General features: G+C 54.7%; 1 protein-coding gene across 1 annotated transcript in view; it reads left to right on the top strand.

Annotated features, from left to right (window-relative positions):
• Positions 1–13,222, top strand: part of APCDD1L (APC down-regulated 1 like) — a 50,744-nt gene that overhangs the window by 5,852 nt on the left and 31,670 nt on the right. Inside the window, exons 3-4 of the mRNA XM_069495788.1 lie at positions 12,576–12,644; positions 12,804–12,932. Coding sequence (XP_069351889.1) covers positions 12,576–12,644; positions 12,804–12,932 — 198 coding nt within the window. The remainder of the gene's footprint in view (positions 1–12,575; positions 12,645–12,803; positions 12,933–13,222) is intronic.

The raw sequence follows: 13,222 nt of genomic DNA, 5'->3' as shown, positions 1-13,222 counted from the left end.
GCGCAATGTGTTGGAAGTTAACTCTGCTAATGGAAGCTTTAAGCCAGAATGAGCCCTTGATAAAACTTCTAAGACACAGTGGTTCACCCCCAACGTCAGTCTGGAAAATGGAGACCCGTAGCCCAATGTGAAGGGGAAGGGAAGGCCACTTAAAGCAGTTTGAACCTGAGGGAACCTCAGCTGAGCTGGGGGACAGTAGGGAAGGATCAGAATTCCCGAGTTGGTGCAGGGGGTGATTATGAGTTATGGCCGGGGGTTTGGTGTGGTCATTCCTTAAATGGGAATGGCTTGCAGAGGCCTTTTGTGTGAAGCCAGCCCTGTCCACCCTTGGATTTTCAGATAGTTTCCAAAAGATACAGGAAACTGTCTGAGTCCCCCCCGGGGAGTGAGATGTACAGCAGAAAGGCAAGAGTGAAGATGCCACATTGAAACCTTGTCCCAGAGAACGTCAGACCTCCGGGCTGGAGGGGCAAGCAGCAGGCCTGTGGGCACCCAGATGGCAGCTGGAGGCAGAACCTGTTCTCGCCCGAGACCTCTGCCTGTGCGCCCAGAGCTCGCGGGGCTGGGCTCAGTCCTCACGTTGCCTGTGCTACAGAGCTTGGGAGCAGCATCTTTGGAGTTAGACAGACCTGGGTCCCACCTGGCCTTGTTACCTTTCCATTCTGTCCCCTGGACTCATGCAGACTCCCTGGGCCTCTGTCCCCATCAGAGAGTTGGGAATGGCGGTAGCTCTGGCCTCAGGTGTGCTGGAAGGGTCCACTGAGGCGACGTGTGGTCAGTGCTGAACACTGAGACCCCGGTGAGCCTTCTGTGCTGCTCCTGCAGCGAGGCAGACCCTGCACGAAACTCGCCAGACCTGGAGTGGGAAGAGGGGGCACCCGGCTCTCTGCACCTCGAGTTTCAGCTTGAGCTTGGGTGAGTCACTTCATGTGCGTCTCCTTTTTGGAGGTCTCCGTTTACCATCTGCTCGTCACTACAGGGTGGGCTGTGCAAGGGCAGGAACTGGCCTGTTTTATCGACGGTAGTTTCCCTGGTTTCTAGAACGGTGCCTGGCACACAGTAGGTGCTCAGTAAGTTCTCACATATAGTGCAGGCAGCAGCGGATACGCAGCAAGGGCAACAGCTGAGCTCCAGGGTCCACCTGCGCCCTGTGCTGCAGACCTTCCTTGACTCCTCCAGCCTCTCCCCAGCCGCCGCCGATAGCTCAGTCCCCTGGCTCCTCTGTCCTCATCTCTTCCCACCACGGACAGGCACCTAAACAAGGACGTCAGTCACTTCAGGGGCATTTGGAGATTTAAAACACTTGTCTTCTGCCAAGATGTAGGGCACGTGAACTTCCACCTGCTGGAGTCTCCCCCAATTGACGGCACTCAACCTCAGCCAGTCCCAGGATGGCCTCCTCTGCTCTCTCCCTTCCTGTGCCCTGCAGTCCCCATGTGATCTTTGTCCCCACACTCACAGGCAAGCTCTCTTTCTTCTTAGAGGCAATGGTGGCTGCCAGGTGGGAAACCCAGGGCACACCATGACACGGTCACGCAGAATCTGTCAGTCTGTCCACGGAGTCACATTCCTTCACACTGTAGCCTTTGTACGCACACAGATGCTGTTCCTTCTGCTTAGAACACTATTCCCTGCCACCAGCCTCCCCTTCACCTGCAGATTTTAGTGTAAATAGCTAGCAGTGGAATTGTTGTGGCAAAGTGTGTGTGTGTGAAATTCTTTCACTAGCCTTCCTTCCAAATGGTTGTACCAGCAGCACCTATGAGATGGCCTAGGGGGGCACCAATTTCTTAGATCCTCGACAACCCTCACCATTATTGTCCTTTAACAATCTTGCCAGTGGCGATGCTTGGTTGTTCTGATTTGCATTCCTATAATTATGAGCAAAGAGGAGCATCTATTTGTGTTTTTATGGACCTCTTGTATTGCTTTTTGGATGAACAGCCTGGTCCCATCTTTCACCCACTGTTATGTTGGCCCTTTAAGAAAATCTTTTTTCTTGTTGATTTGTAACTGCTCTTTATATACAGAAAAGTAGCTATCTCCTATACATGTTGCAGTTTTTTCCCAGCTTGCTGTTTGTTCAAGCAAGCATCCTGAAAGAGAATTTGCTGTTTCTCTTCTCCTTCCCCTTCGAGCCACTGAAACGTGTGCAGCAGTGCATGGGTTATCAGCAAATGTGCACCTTCCCCAGAGGGGAGAACAGATGGCCAGACGTTCCTACCGCAAATGACCACATCTGATGCGTGTGTTTGGGGCTGGGGAGATTGACTTTCCTTAAAGGAAAAAGACAGCTCAACAGCTTGCACCTTGTGCAAAGTATGTTATAGATGCCACCTCATTTGGTCCCCACAACCTATCTATGCAATAGACACCATTTTACAGAAGCAGGAAGCAAGGCCACACGCTCGAGTCATCCAGCCAACAAGCCCAGCAGTGGAGCTTTGAGGGCCACCAAGCTGCGTGCCTCACCCACCCCCTTCCAGAGAAAGCTCGGTGCCCAATCCGTGCACACACCTTCCCACTCTGCTGCCTGTTTTAAAGAACCATGATTACAAGCAAAGCCTGGGCTCCAGGAGACACACATGCTCTGAGGCATCTGGGCCGACTGTTTACATAACATGGCTTAATGGGGAAGATTGCAGTGGGGAGACCACAGACTTGCTACAAGAACAGTTTTTAAAATCCCCAATTATATGTTAATCTGAGAGTTGTTGAAGAGAGAAAGATCCTAATTGTCCGTCTGCAAACACTGCAGAGTGGGCTGGACTCTGGAATTCTGCCACCCAGGTCCAAATTCCAGCTGCTGCGCTGACTTGCTAACCACGTCATCCATCCAAGCCTCAGTTTCCTCCTTTGCAAAATCACATCTACCCCCTGGGGCTGCTGCGAGGAGGTGACACTGTCCACGTGCAAAGCTTACTACAGTGCCAGAAGGAGTGCTCAGCAGATGTCACGCATGTCGTGTATGACAGGACACTCCCCTGCAGGTTCCAACCTTGGGACCCAGCAAGAGATGCTCTTAGAAATGCTGGTACCCCTGGGAGTTAGCTCCGGAAACAGCAGGGCCCCAAACATTCATATGTTTTGAGAGAGTCCTGTGCCCTCCCTGCTGTGAGGAGAGGGGGCTGCCAAAGGTGTCCTGTCCCCAGTCTAGCGGACTGGAATTCTAGTAGGGTGACTGAGGCCAGATTCTAGCTATGGATGGATCAATATCAGCAATACCTAACATCCACCATGCACTTTGCTTATTAAGCACTACAGGAGTATTATATTATTTCTTCACAACTGTCTTGCGATTTAGGTACCGCTGTCTGCATTTAACACCGGAGGAAATAGATGCCACTGGGCTGGGGTGTTTCTGAAGGGACAGAAGCCTGGGAAGACCGCAGCCTGATGGGCTCTCGGTCACTCAGGAGCCAACCAGAGCATATGAAAGACTGGACCCAGTAAGCCCAGCACTCACCGTTGCCTGGTAGCCCTGACGAGCCAACAGCCTCTCTGCATGGTCAGCCCAGAGGCAAGGGGACCCATTGCCACCACAAGAAGAACCAGGGCAGGTGGGGTCCTTCACCAAAGCCAGGGAGATGCGTTGTGCTGCTTGTTGGTACCATTAGCAGTGGGGCCCTTGCCCTGAGGAGTCCCTGCCCTCCCCCCTGCCCCCACCTCAAGTCCTGTTCTGCTGGAAACAAAACTGCAGTGGACGTGTGCTGTTTTGCCCACCGAGGCTCCATTCTTATTCCTTTGGCTCCAGTCCTGGAGGGCTTGACAGTCAAGGTGCCTGGGCTGTGGGTCTTCAGCTGGGCTGATGGGACTCTTGCTCCAGGACCTGGAATCTTAAGTGCAGTGGCCAGAAGCTAAATGAATTCATGCCCACAGGGCAGTCCTGGAGAAACCACAGAGTGTTTCCCACCAGCTGGATTCCCAGAGCATCCCTTGGCTCATGGAGGACCCATGCTCTCCTAAGGAATCCCTTTTTAGCTTACGTGAGTCACATGTAGCTTCTGTTGCTTGCAGCTGAAGCATCTAACCAATATGCCTGCAAAGTTTATTTAGAGATCATGCTCTCTGAGCAGTTAGGTAAATAGTGTTCATTGCCATACACCCCCATTGTTAGCTACCCCCAAAGCTCGGTGTGCATGAAAAATATCTGAGCTACTCCCTCAAGCCTCAATCTTAAATCACATAGAAAAGAGGAAGAAAAGCAATAGCTCTCACCCAACCCCACTCTTTTCCAAAAGTATCCATAAGTACAGAGGGCAAGACATGGATGTATTTAGCTCGGAATTACTGGTGACCACAGTAAAACAAAATTACTTGTTCTTTGAAATGTATAATTAGAGTTGTTTTAACATGTATTTTTGGTGGTTGGGTGTGGTTTCTAGATAATTTGAAACTTAAGTCTACTGCTTGGCCCATCGGCTTTAACCAAATTCTGATGGGCTCCAATTTCCTTAACAGCAGCCCACAGTTACTGAAATGAAACCAGCTTGCCAGTGAGAGTGCCCAGGCTAGCACGATAATCAACGTTTAGATGTGTCATTTCTCCTACCGTCGTACTGTACTTTTGCATTTTCATCTGCTTCTTGCAGGGAGTCACTGTAAGGTAACTGTCGACATCTCAGAGAAGGTAATAACCTCCGTGATTGAGTGACTAGCTGCATTTTGCTAGTAAACCCCATGCCAAGCTTTCAGGGACTATAAATGCCGGCTTGGGATATTCAGAGATGTGTGCATTTCTGTCTCAGAGGGTGATTGGAGGCAGTCTGACCTCCAGCAAAATCGCAGTTCCAAGTTACATGTGAAGAGCCAAGTCCATTCCCATCCAGAACATTCATTACGGCTGCTGACAGGGACCCAAGGAAGAGAGGTTAGGACCCGAGGCTCCACAGTCCTGTAAGGGCCTCAACAAGGGCGGGGAATCACTTTGAATTTGCATATTTATTGCCCAAGAGCTTCTAAGAGTGTGTGAGACCAGAGTGGCTGGACTTCATTATTAAGTGGGTGAAACATATTCCATGTTTACATAGGTAATTTGCTTAGAAAGTTCTTCTCTTTTTTTTATCCTGCTTAAGTACAAAGACAAACGTCTTTTTCTCTCTGTCTCAAATTCTAATTTAGGAGAGTATAAATGCATGAACATGTCTTTACTGTGTTTTTAGGTAACTTCATCTCAGTGGTGGGAGTGTCTCTTCGTTCAAGGATTCAGCTCTTCAGGAGCATTCAAGTGGCACCTACTGTGTGCCAGGCACGGTTCTATACCCAGGGACACAACAGGGAAAAAAATGGGCCTGGGGCGGCACCCATGGGGCTTGAATTCTAGTTGCTGGGTGGGGTGGGGATAGGACAGACAAGTTAGAAAACAAATACATGAGAAAATGACAGTGGTGATAAGCACTGTGAAAGGAGAAAGAAAGGGAGTGGTGCGAGAGTGTGCAGGGAGGGTGGACTGTTAGATGAGATGTCCCTGGAAATGCTTCTCCAAGAAGGTGACACTGAAGCTCAGTCCTAAAAGACGAAGGGAGCCAGCCCTATGAAGGTCTGGGAGGAACAGAACGAGCTGAGGGAAAGTCTGGCTGGCAGGTGCGGAAGAGGGATGGAGCAGGGGGACAGGTGTGCGCCAGCCACCCGAGGCACTTGCAGTTAAGTCTCAGGGCTTCAGAAAGCTAGTGGCAGGTTTTGGGGTCCAAAAAGGCTCTCTTGTTACCAAGTGGAGAATCTGTCAGTGCAAGGCAGTGATGACAGCTTGGTGACATTTGTAGGGATGGAGAGAAGGGCAATTATTTCTGATGCATTTGCAGGCAGAACTGTCAGGCCTCGTCAGAGGATTGGATGTGGGGTTGTATTTGTTTTCTGTGGCTGCCATAACAACGTACCACAAACGGGCTGGCTTAGAACAACAGAAACTCATTCTCACAGCTCTGGAGGCTGGAAGTCTGAGATCAAGGTGTCAGCAGGGTTGGTTCGTGCCCAGGCCTCTCTCCTTGGCTTGCAGGGGGCCGTTTTCTCGCTGCATCCTCACGCGGCTGCTCCTCAGTGAGCACAGGCTGGTGTCTCTCTGCTTGTCCACGTTTCCTCTTCTTATAAGACACTAATCAGACTGGATTAGGGTCCACTCTAATAGCCTCATTTTAACTTAATCACCTCTTTAAAGGCCCTGTCTCCAAAATACAGTCACATACTGGGGGTTAAGGCTTCCACATATGAATTTGGGAAAAACGTGGTTCAGCCAATAACAGAGGCCCTTAAAAACCAACAAATATATCTGAAGGTATACACTATATACTGTATAGTCAGTCATAACAATTCTAGGGCATGATTAGTCCGAAATTCAGGACTGCAGTTGCCTCTGGGGGTAGGGCAGGGAAGAGGCACACAGGAGGCTTTGGAAACAGTGGGAATGTTGTAGCTCTTAGCCTGAGGATGGGTTCCTAGGGGTTCATCTTGACAGTGGCTGTGTTATATATTAATATAACACTGCAGTATGCTTGGCAGCATGCGGAACCTCGGCGAGGCTGTCACAGTGGTCACCAGGATTGACAGCAGCAGGGCTGCGGGGAAGCAGGCAGCTCTAAGAGTTCACAAGAGGTAGAATTATCTGGACGCGGTGACTGGCTAATGAGAGAGTTGGGAGAACGGTTCGCCTGGTGGGTGGCGGCTTCCTTAACTGGGGTGGCTGGAACAGCTGGGCTGATTCCCTTGTGAACTGGTTGACTTTGAATTGCCTGAAGACCTTCCAAGAACACACCGCAGCCCAGCCGGCTGCCTGGGAACAGGCAAAGGTGTGGCGAGAGGAAGGACAGGATGTCCTAAGGGGATGGGTGGGCGTGGTGAAGGTGTCGGCAGGAAGGAAAGCCAGGGGGTGGATGAGTGAGCCACCAGCCTTGGTTTCCCCACCTGTAAAATGGGGACACGACACTTCCCTACTTCAAAACACTGCTGAAAGCATCAAATGAAATAATATGTCAGGTACCTAGCGAAGTTTCCTTCTGAGTGTTTCTGAGGACCTGCCTCGGGCCAGGTGCAGGACTGGAGCAGAGGAGGGAAGGTGAGCAAGGACAGGCCAGTATGGGAACACCACACGCAGCAGAAAGCGCGTGGCAGACAGGCGACGTTGTGTGGATGGAAAACGCTCTCTACAAATTCAGTGAGGGAGAAAAAAGGCAAAGTGCTTTAAATTTATATATTAATATATATATATATATTTCCCCCAGAAGGACACTCAAGGATCTGAGCGGAATGTTTGTTTAGGGAGAGAAGGACGAGGGTTGATGGAGACAGAAACTTCATTTTATGCCTTTCGGCGTCGCACACTTTGGAATTTGTTCTTTTGTTTTTCTAAGTGCCAGCTCTACTTAAAAACTAAAATATTGGTTTGGGCTTTTTTTTATTCCTGGTGTGCAATGGAAGTGCCTGGTTCATAGTAGGCACACAGAGAGAACAGTTGTTGAAAGCGTCAATGAACAAATTGAGGCCAAGGGAGGGTGAGCGGAAGTTGAGCAGGCTTGAATATTTATGAGAAAGGCTGGAGATCCAGGAGGGAGGGGTCTGCAGATCCAGGAGGGAGGGGGGCTGCAGATCCAGGAGGGAGGGGGGCTCAGATCCAGGAGGGAGGGGGGCGCAGATCCAGGAGGGAGGGGGGCTCAGATCCAGGAGGGAGGGGGGCTCAGATCCAGGAGGGAGGGGGGCGCAGATCCAGGAGGGAGGGGGTCTGCAGATCCAGGAGGGAGGGGTCTGCAGATCCAGGAGGGAGGGGGGCTCAGATCCAGGAGGGAGGGGGGCTGCAGATCCAGGAGGGAGGGGGGCTACAGATCCAGGAGGGAGGGGGTCTGCAGATCCAGGAGGGAGGGGTCTGCAGATCCAGGAGGGAGGGGGGCTCAGATCCAGGAGGGAGGGGGGTGCAGATCCAGGAGGGAGGGGGGCTCAGATCCAGGAGGGAGGGGTCTGCAGATCCAGGAGGGAGGGGGTCTGCAGATCCAGGAGGGAGGGGTCTGCAGATCCAGGAGGGAGGGGGGCTCAGATCCAGGAGGGAGGGGGGTGCAGATCCAGGAGGGAGGGGGGCTCAGATCCAGGAGGGAGGGGTCTGCAGATCCAGGAGGGAGGGGGGCTCAGATCCAGGAGGGAGGGGTCTGCAGATCCAGGAGGGAGGGGGGCTCAGATCCAGGAGGGAGGGGGGCGCAGATCCAGGAGGGAGGGGGGCGCAGATCCAGGAGGGAGGGGGGCTCAGATCCAGGAGGGAGGGGTCTGCAGATCCAGGAGGGAGGGGGGCTCAGATCCAGGAGGGAGGGGTCTGCAGATCCAGGAGGGAGGGGGGCTCAGATCCAGGAGGGAGGGGGGCTCAGATCCAGGAGGGAGGGGGGCTGCAGATCCAGGAGGGAGGGGGGCGCAGATCCAGGAGGGAGGGGGGCTCAGATCCAGGAGGGAGGGGGGGGCTCAGATCCAGGAGGGAGGGGGGTGCAGATCCAGGAGGGAGGGGGGCTCAGATCCAGGAGGGAGGGGGGCTCAGATCCAGGAGGGAGGGGGGCTCAGATCCAGGAGGGAGGGGTCTGCAGATCCAGGAGGGAGGGGGGCACAGATCCAGGAGGGAGGGGGGCTGCAGATCCAGGAGGGAGGGGGGCTCAGATCCAGGAGGGAGGGGGGCTCAGATCCAGGAGGGAGGGGGGCTCAGATCCAGGAGGGAGGGGGGGGCTCAGATCCAGGAGGGAGGGGGGCACAGATCCAGGAGGGAGGGGGGCGCAGATCCAGGAGGGAGGGGGGGGCTCAGATCCAGGAGGGAGGGGGGCGCAGATCCAGGAGGGAGGGGGGCGCAGATCCAGGAGGGAGGGAGGCTCAGATCCAGGAGGGAGGGGGGCTCAGATCCAGGAGGGAGGGGGGGGCTCAGATCCAGGAGGGAGGGGGGCGCAGATCCAGGAGGGAGGGAGGCTCAGATCCAGGAGGGAGGGGGGCTCAGATCCAGGAGGGAGGGGGGGGCTCAGATCCAGGAGGGAGGGGGGCACAGATCCAGGAGGGAGGGGGGCGCAGATCCAGGAGGGAGGGGGGCGCAGATCCAGGAGGGAGGGGGGCGCAGATCCAGGAGGGAGGGGGGCTCAGATCCAGGAGGGAGGGGGGGGCTCAGATCCAGGAGGGAGGGAGCGGGAGAGCAGAGCTGGTGAGGGGAGGGGCTCCGCGCCAAGGGCTGAGGGCTGAGGGCGTCATTGTCTTGGTGACAGGGGCAGAGAGCAGGGGCAGGGGAGCAGCTTCGGGAGTGAGCAGGTTTGGGAGGGGCCCCAAGGTGCTGGAGACAGCAGTCCCAGGGCAGTCTCCATATCTAGTGAACCCCACATATCTGGGGACTTTCTCCAGAAGCTCCGGGGGTCTAGGGAGCAGGGTTGAGGGACTGATCTTCCTGAGGCCAAGTCGCAGAGGTCGTGGCCCTGAGAAGGCTGACAGGATAAGAGACTGAAAATCGTGACCTCGTTCACTGAATGAAATGAGAAGCTGGAGGGCTCTGCAGGGGTCTGTCGCCCCAGGGATGTGTGACAGAGATGAGAGGGGATTCCAAGAAAGGAGGTAGGGAGGTGAGACAGGTACCTGTGGCCTCAGAGGGCCAACAGCAGTCAGGGCCAGTGGCTGAAGACAGTGTCCACCAACAGGGCAAATATGGGGTGAGCCTCCCAGGACAGGGGCTTTTTCACAAAGGAGGAGGCAGCGTGTTCTAGAAGCTCTGGCTTAGCAGGGAGGCTGACCTGCAGGTGGAGACCAAGGTTACCAGGGCAGGGGCAGGGGATGCAGCTGGCCTCAAGGTCCAGACAGAACTTGTGTGGCCAGTTCAGATGGCTCTCAAACCTCCTTCAGCCCTGCCGGCCCTCAGCACCCTGTTCCCGGCCACGCCAGCCCTGTCCGAGTGGGCCCCGCCCAGAGGCACCCGGCCTTTCTTTGCGCACAAGGGCCCAATTCAGGAAATCCAAAGATATTAACTGAATCCTCCTTTTTTTTCTTTCTTCAAGAAATTATATCCTTGTTAATCAGGAAATGCAATATCTGAAAACTGCATTTAAGCACCCTTTAATAGGTTCCCAATTACCGAAGGGGTTCATTTTGGAGGCTAAAATTTCAGCATCGCCGAGAGCAGCCTGCCCCCCGGCTCGGATTAGAATGCTGCCCCTCCGAACAAATTTCATTATTGAGCAAGATGCTTTTGAAGCTAGTTTACATTGTCTTTGCATGGCTGACCTCATATGCTATTGAATTGGAAAATGTGGTTTGTATTGTAAGGCCTCTTAATAATGTATTTTTTTTAAACAAGGGACTTTTCCATTGCAAATGAGACAAAGAACACCATATTTAGCACAAAGAATGCCTCAGTCTATTTTGAAACATAATTTTCATTAGCCAGGTTTTTCACTGTAACAAAGATTTAAATTTTATTTTAAAAACAGCCTGCCAGCCCCGCCCCCCCCCACACACATATATTTTTGTATATGCCTCCATAGAGAAAGGTCTGGAAAAACACACTAACCAACAACAGTGGTTGCTGCTGAGAAGGGGTGAGGAATGATTGAGGCGTACGTTATGGGAATTCTGCTTCCCGGCAGGGGATTATCTTTTAATATGAGAATATATTAAGAGGCTGCGCAGGGTCCTGCCTCCCCGCCGCCTCCCCAAAGTGTGATCTTGAGTTGTGGGTTGTGGATTGAATGTGGCCTCCCAAAAATTCATATGTGGAAGTCCTGACCCCTGGGACCTCAGAGCGTGACCTTGTTTAGAGGGAGGGTCTCTACAGAGGTCATTAGGGTGGGCCCCAATCCAATGTGACTGGTGTCCCCATAAAGAGAGCATTTGGATGCACAGAGGGAGGTGACCTGAAGGCACAGGGAGAAGGCCGCCATCTGCAAGCCATGGAGTGAGGCCTGGACAATCTTTCCGGAAAGGGCCAACCCCATCAACCCCTTGACCTCAGGCTTCTGGCCTCCAGAACTACGAGAAAGTAGCTTTCTGTTATCTAAGCCCCCCATCTGTGGACCCCTTCCCCACCTGCAGGGAGACTCCAGTGCAGGGGGCTGGGCCTCCTTCGAGAACCAAGGAAACCCACTTCCCAGGTGGCTCTGGCCAGGCTCCAGCTTCCTTCCCCCAATCTGCATCTGCCCCTCAGGCCTCCACCCCTGCCTGCACCTTGGCCCCCGAGGGGCCCCCAAGCACCGGCAAGGCTCAGCTCCCCTCCCCCTCCAAAGCCATTCTGCCCAGGGCTCTCAGCGCCCCTCCCCCCATCCCACGGCCTCTGCTGACCTGGCTGCCCGGAGCCCTCTCGCCAACTCACCCCTGCACAGTCTCACTCCTCGGAGGGACCCCTCTGAGCAGGCTGGTGTCTGTAAGTTCAGACAGTTTCATTTACATCTGCGTATTTGCACAGTGACTTTTAGTCTGTGGTCCCCAACCCCAGGTAGTACTGGTCTGTGGCCTGTTAGGAACCTGGCCTCGCGCCAGCGCCTGAGCTCTGCCTCCTCCCCACCTGCCCCCACCGTCCACGCCAGTCCGTGGACCAATTGTCTCCCGTGAAACATAGGAACCAGCTGCACAGCGGCGGGAGGGCGAGTGCAGCTTCACCTGTGCTCACAGCCGCTCCCCATCGCCGGCATCACCGCCTGAGCTCCGCCTCCACCTGGTCCATGGAAACCTTGTCTTCCATGAAACCGGTCCCTGGTGCCAAAAACATTGGGGACTGCTGCTTTTAGTGACTTTTCTACATGGTTTGGGTAACTGTTTTCTTTCACTGTACAGTGGATGAGAGTGTTACAGACCACACTTCCTCAGTGCAGCTCAGACCGGGCCGCACCCACCCTTGCCCGGCCCCCTAGTGGCCTCCCCAGGGGTCTCCCTGCCCCTCCCTGGGCTCCCCGCTGCTAGGAAGCGCCCCCCCCCCCAGCTCGGCCTGTTCAGGGCCTTTGCACTTGCTGTTGCTCAGTCCCGATGGGCGCCCCCCCCAGCTCTAACTGACTCTTACCTGTCACTTCCCAAGTCGGCTTCCCGAGCCCCCAGCCGCAGGCAGCCCGCTCACTAGGTTTCCTCAAAGACCTGTATCAGCATTTATCGTCATAGTTTCATCTGTGAGGTGACTTGAACATTGTCTGTCCCCCCCAGCCTGAGGGCAGGCACCAGGCTGTCTCGCCGGCCACGTCCTGCCCCCAGCCTGGCACCTGACGTGAGAAGGGCTGCTCCAGTATCTGGCAAACACAGCCTGCACCCCCGGGGGCCCCCACTGCAAGATAATTTATCTGGGGTCTGGCTCGGGGCCGGACTGCAAAGCCCTCTGGCGCCGCAATCACAATTGCTCTTGGTGTCTCTCCCACGCCTGACCCCCGGCTCGGCACAGGTTATTGCTAAATAAAAGCAGTAATTGCATACACTAAAATGCCTTTTCAGGATTCAGAAAACCAACCTGAACTCATTAACCTTGGGAGCGCAGGACTGAGTAGAAATGCCCACTGCCCTCCGCTGCTCATAAAAATGATCATGAAGAGTCAGCCTCGTGTCAGCCCGTGGTGTGGCGGGGCCCCGCGCTCGGCGCCTTGCCACCCTCTCCGCCGGTGCCCCCGCAGGTGCTGGGGATGAACGATGCGGGCGCAGTGAGCCCTGGGCTGCGGGAGAGGAGCTGGGAGTGCAGAGAGGTGAAGCCAGGTGCCCCGGGTCACTCAAGCCCTGGACTCAGAGCCCAGGGGGCCAGGCTCCCGCTCTGCTGGCGGCCCCATCAGCGGCTGAGGAGATCAGGGTGCGCCAGGCTGAGGCCCAGGGTGACAGGTCCGCATGTTTCTCCTTCTGTGTTGCAGTAGGAAGTGGCGGCACAGATCACATCCTCCTGCGTGGCAGGCACCACGAGAAGCGCTTCACCTGCGTTCTCTCTGTCCCCGAACATCCTCTGACCTGCCGTGCACATGAGGACACGGAGGCTTCTCGGGGTGAGGCACAGGCATCTTGCCCAAAGTCACATTACATGGAGATGGCAGGGCCTGGGTTCCAACCTAGATACGTCCGATTCAGCCTGGCTCCAACCGTAGGACTCTGCAGCCGTGGTCCCTGCTCTAAGGGGCCCCAGGCACAGCGAGGACGAAGGGCAGGTGTGTGGGGGCGTGGGGAGCCCCTGGCTGCTCAGCCTGGGAGGTCACACAGGCTCACAGTGAGTCTGTGCCACTGTGACCCCACGCCCTGCTATATCTTGTTCAGGCTGCGGTTCCTCATGTGTTTATCT

Source organism: Eulemur rufifrons, chromosome 20 (assembly GCF_041146395.1).
Source record: "Eulemur rufifrons isolate Redbay chromosome 20, OSU_ERuf_1, whole genome shotgun sequence".
NCBI classification, from domain to species: Eukaryota; Metazoa; Chordata; class Mammalia; order Primates; family Lemuridae; genus Eulemur; species Eulemur rufifrons.
The sequence above is the reverse complement of the archived record's forward strand: the minus strand, read 5'-3'. Positions and strand labels throughout refer to the sequence as shown.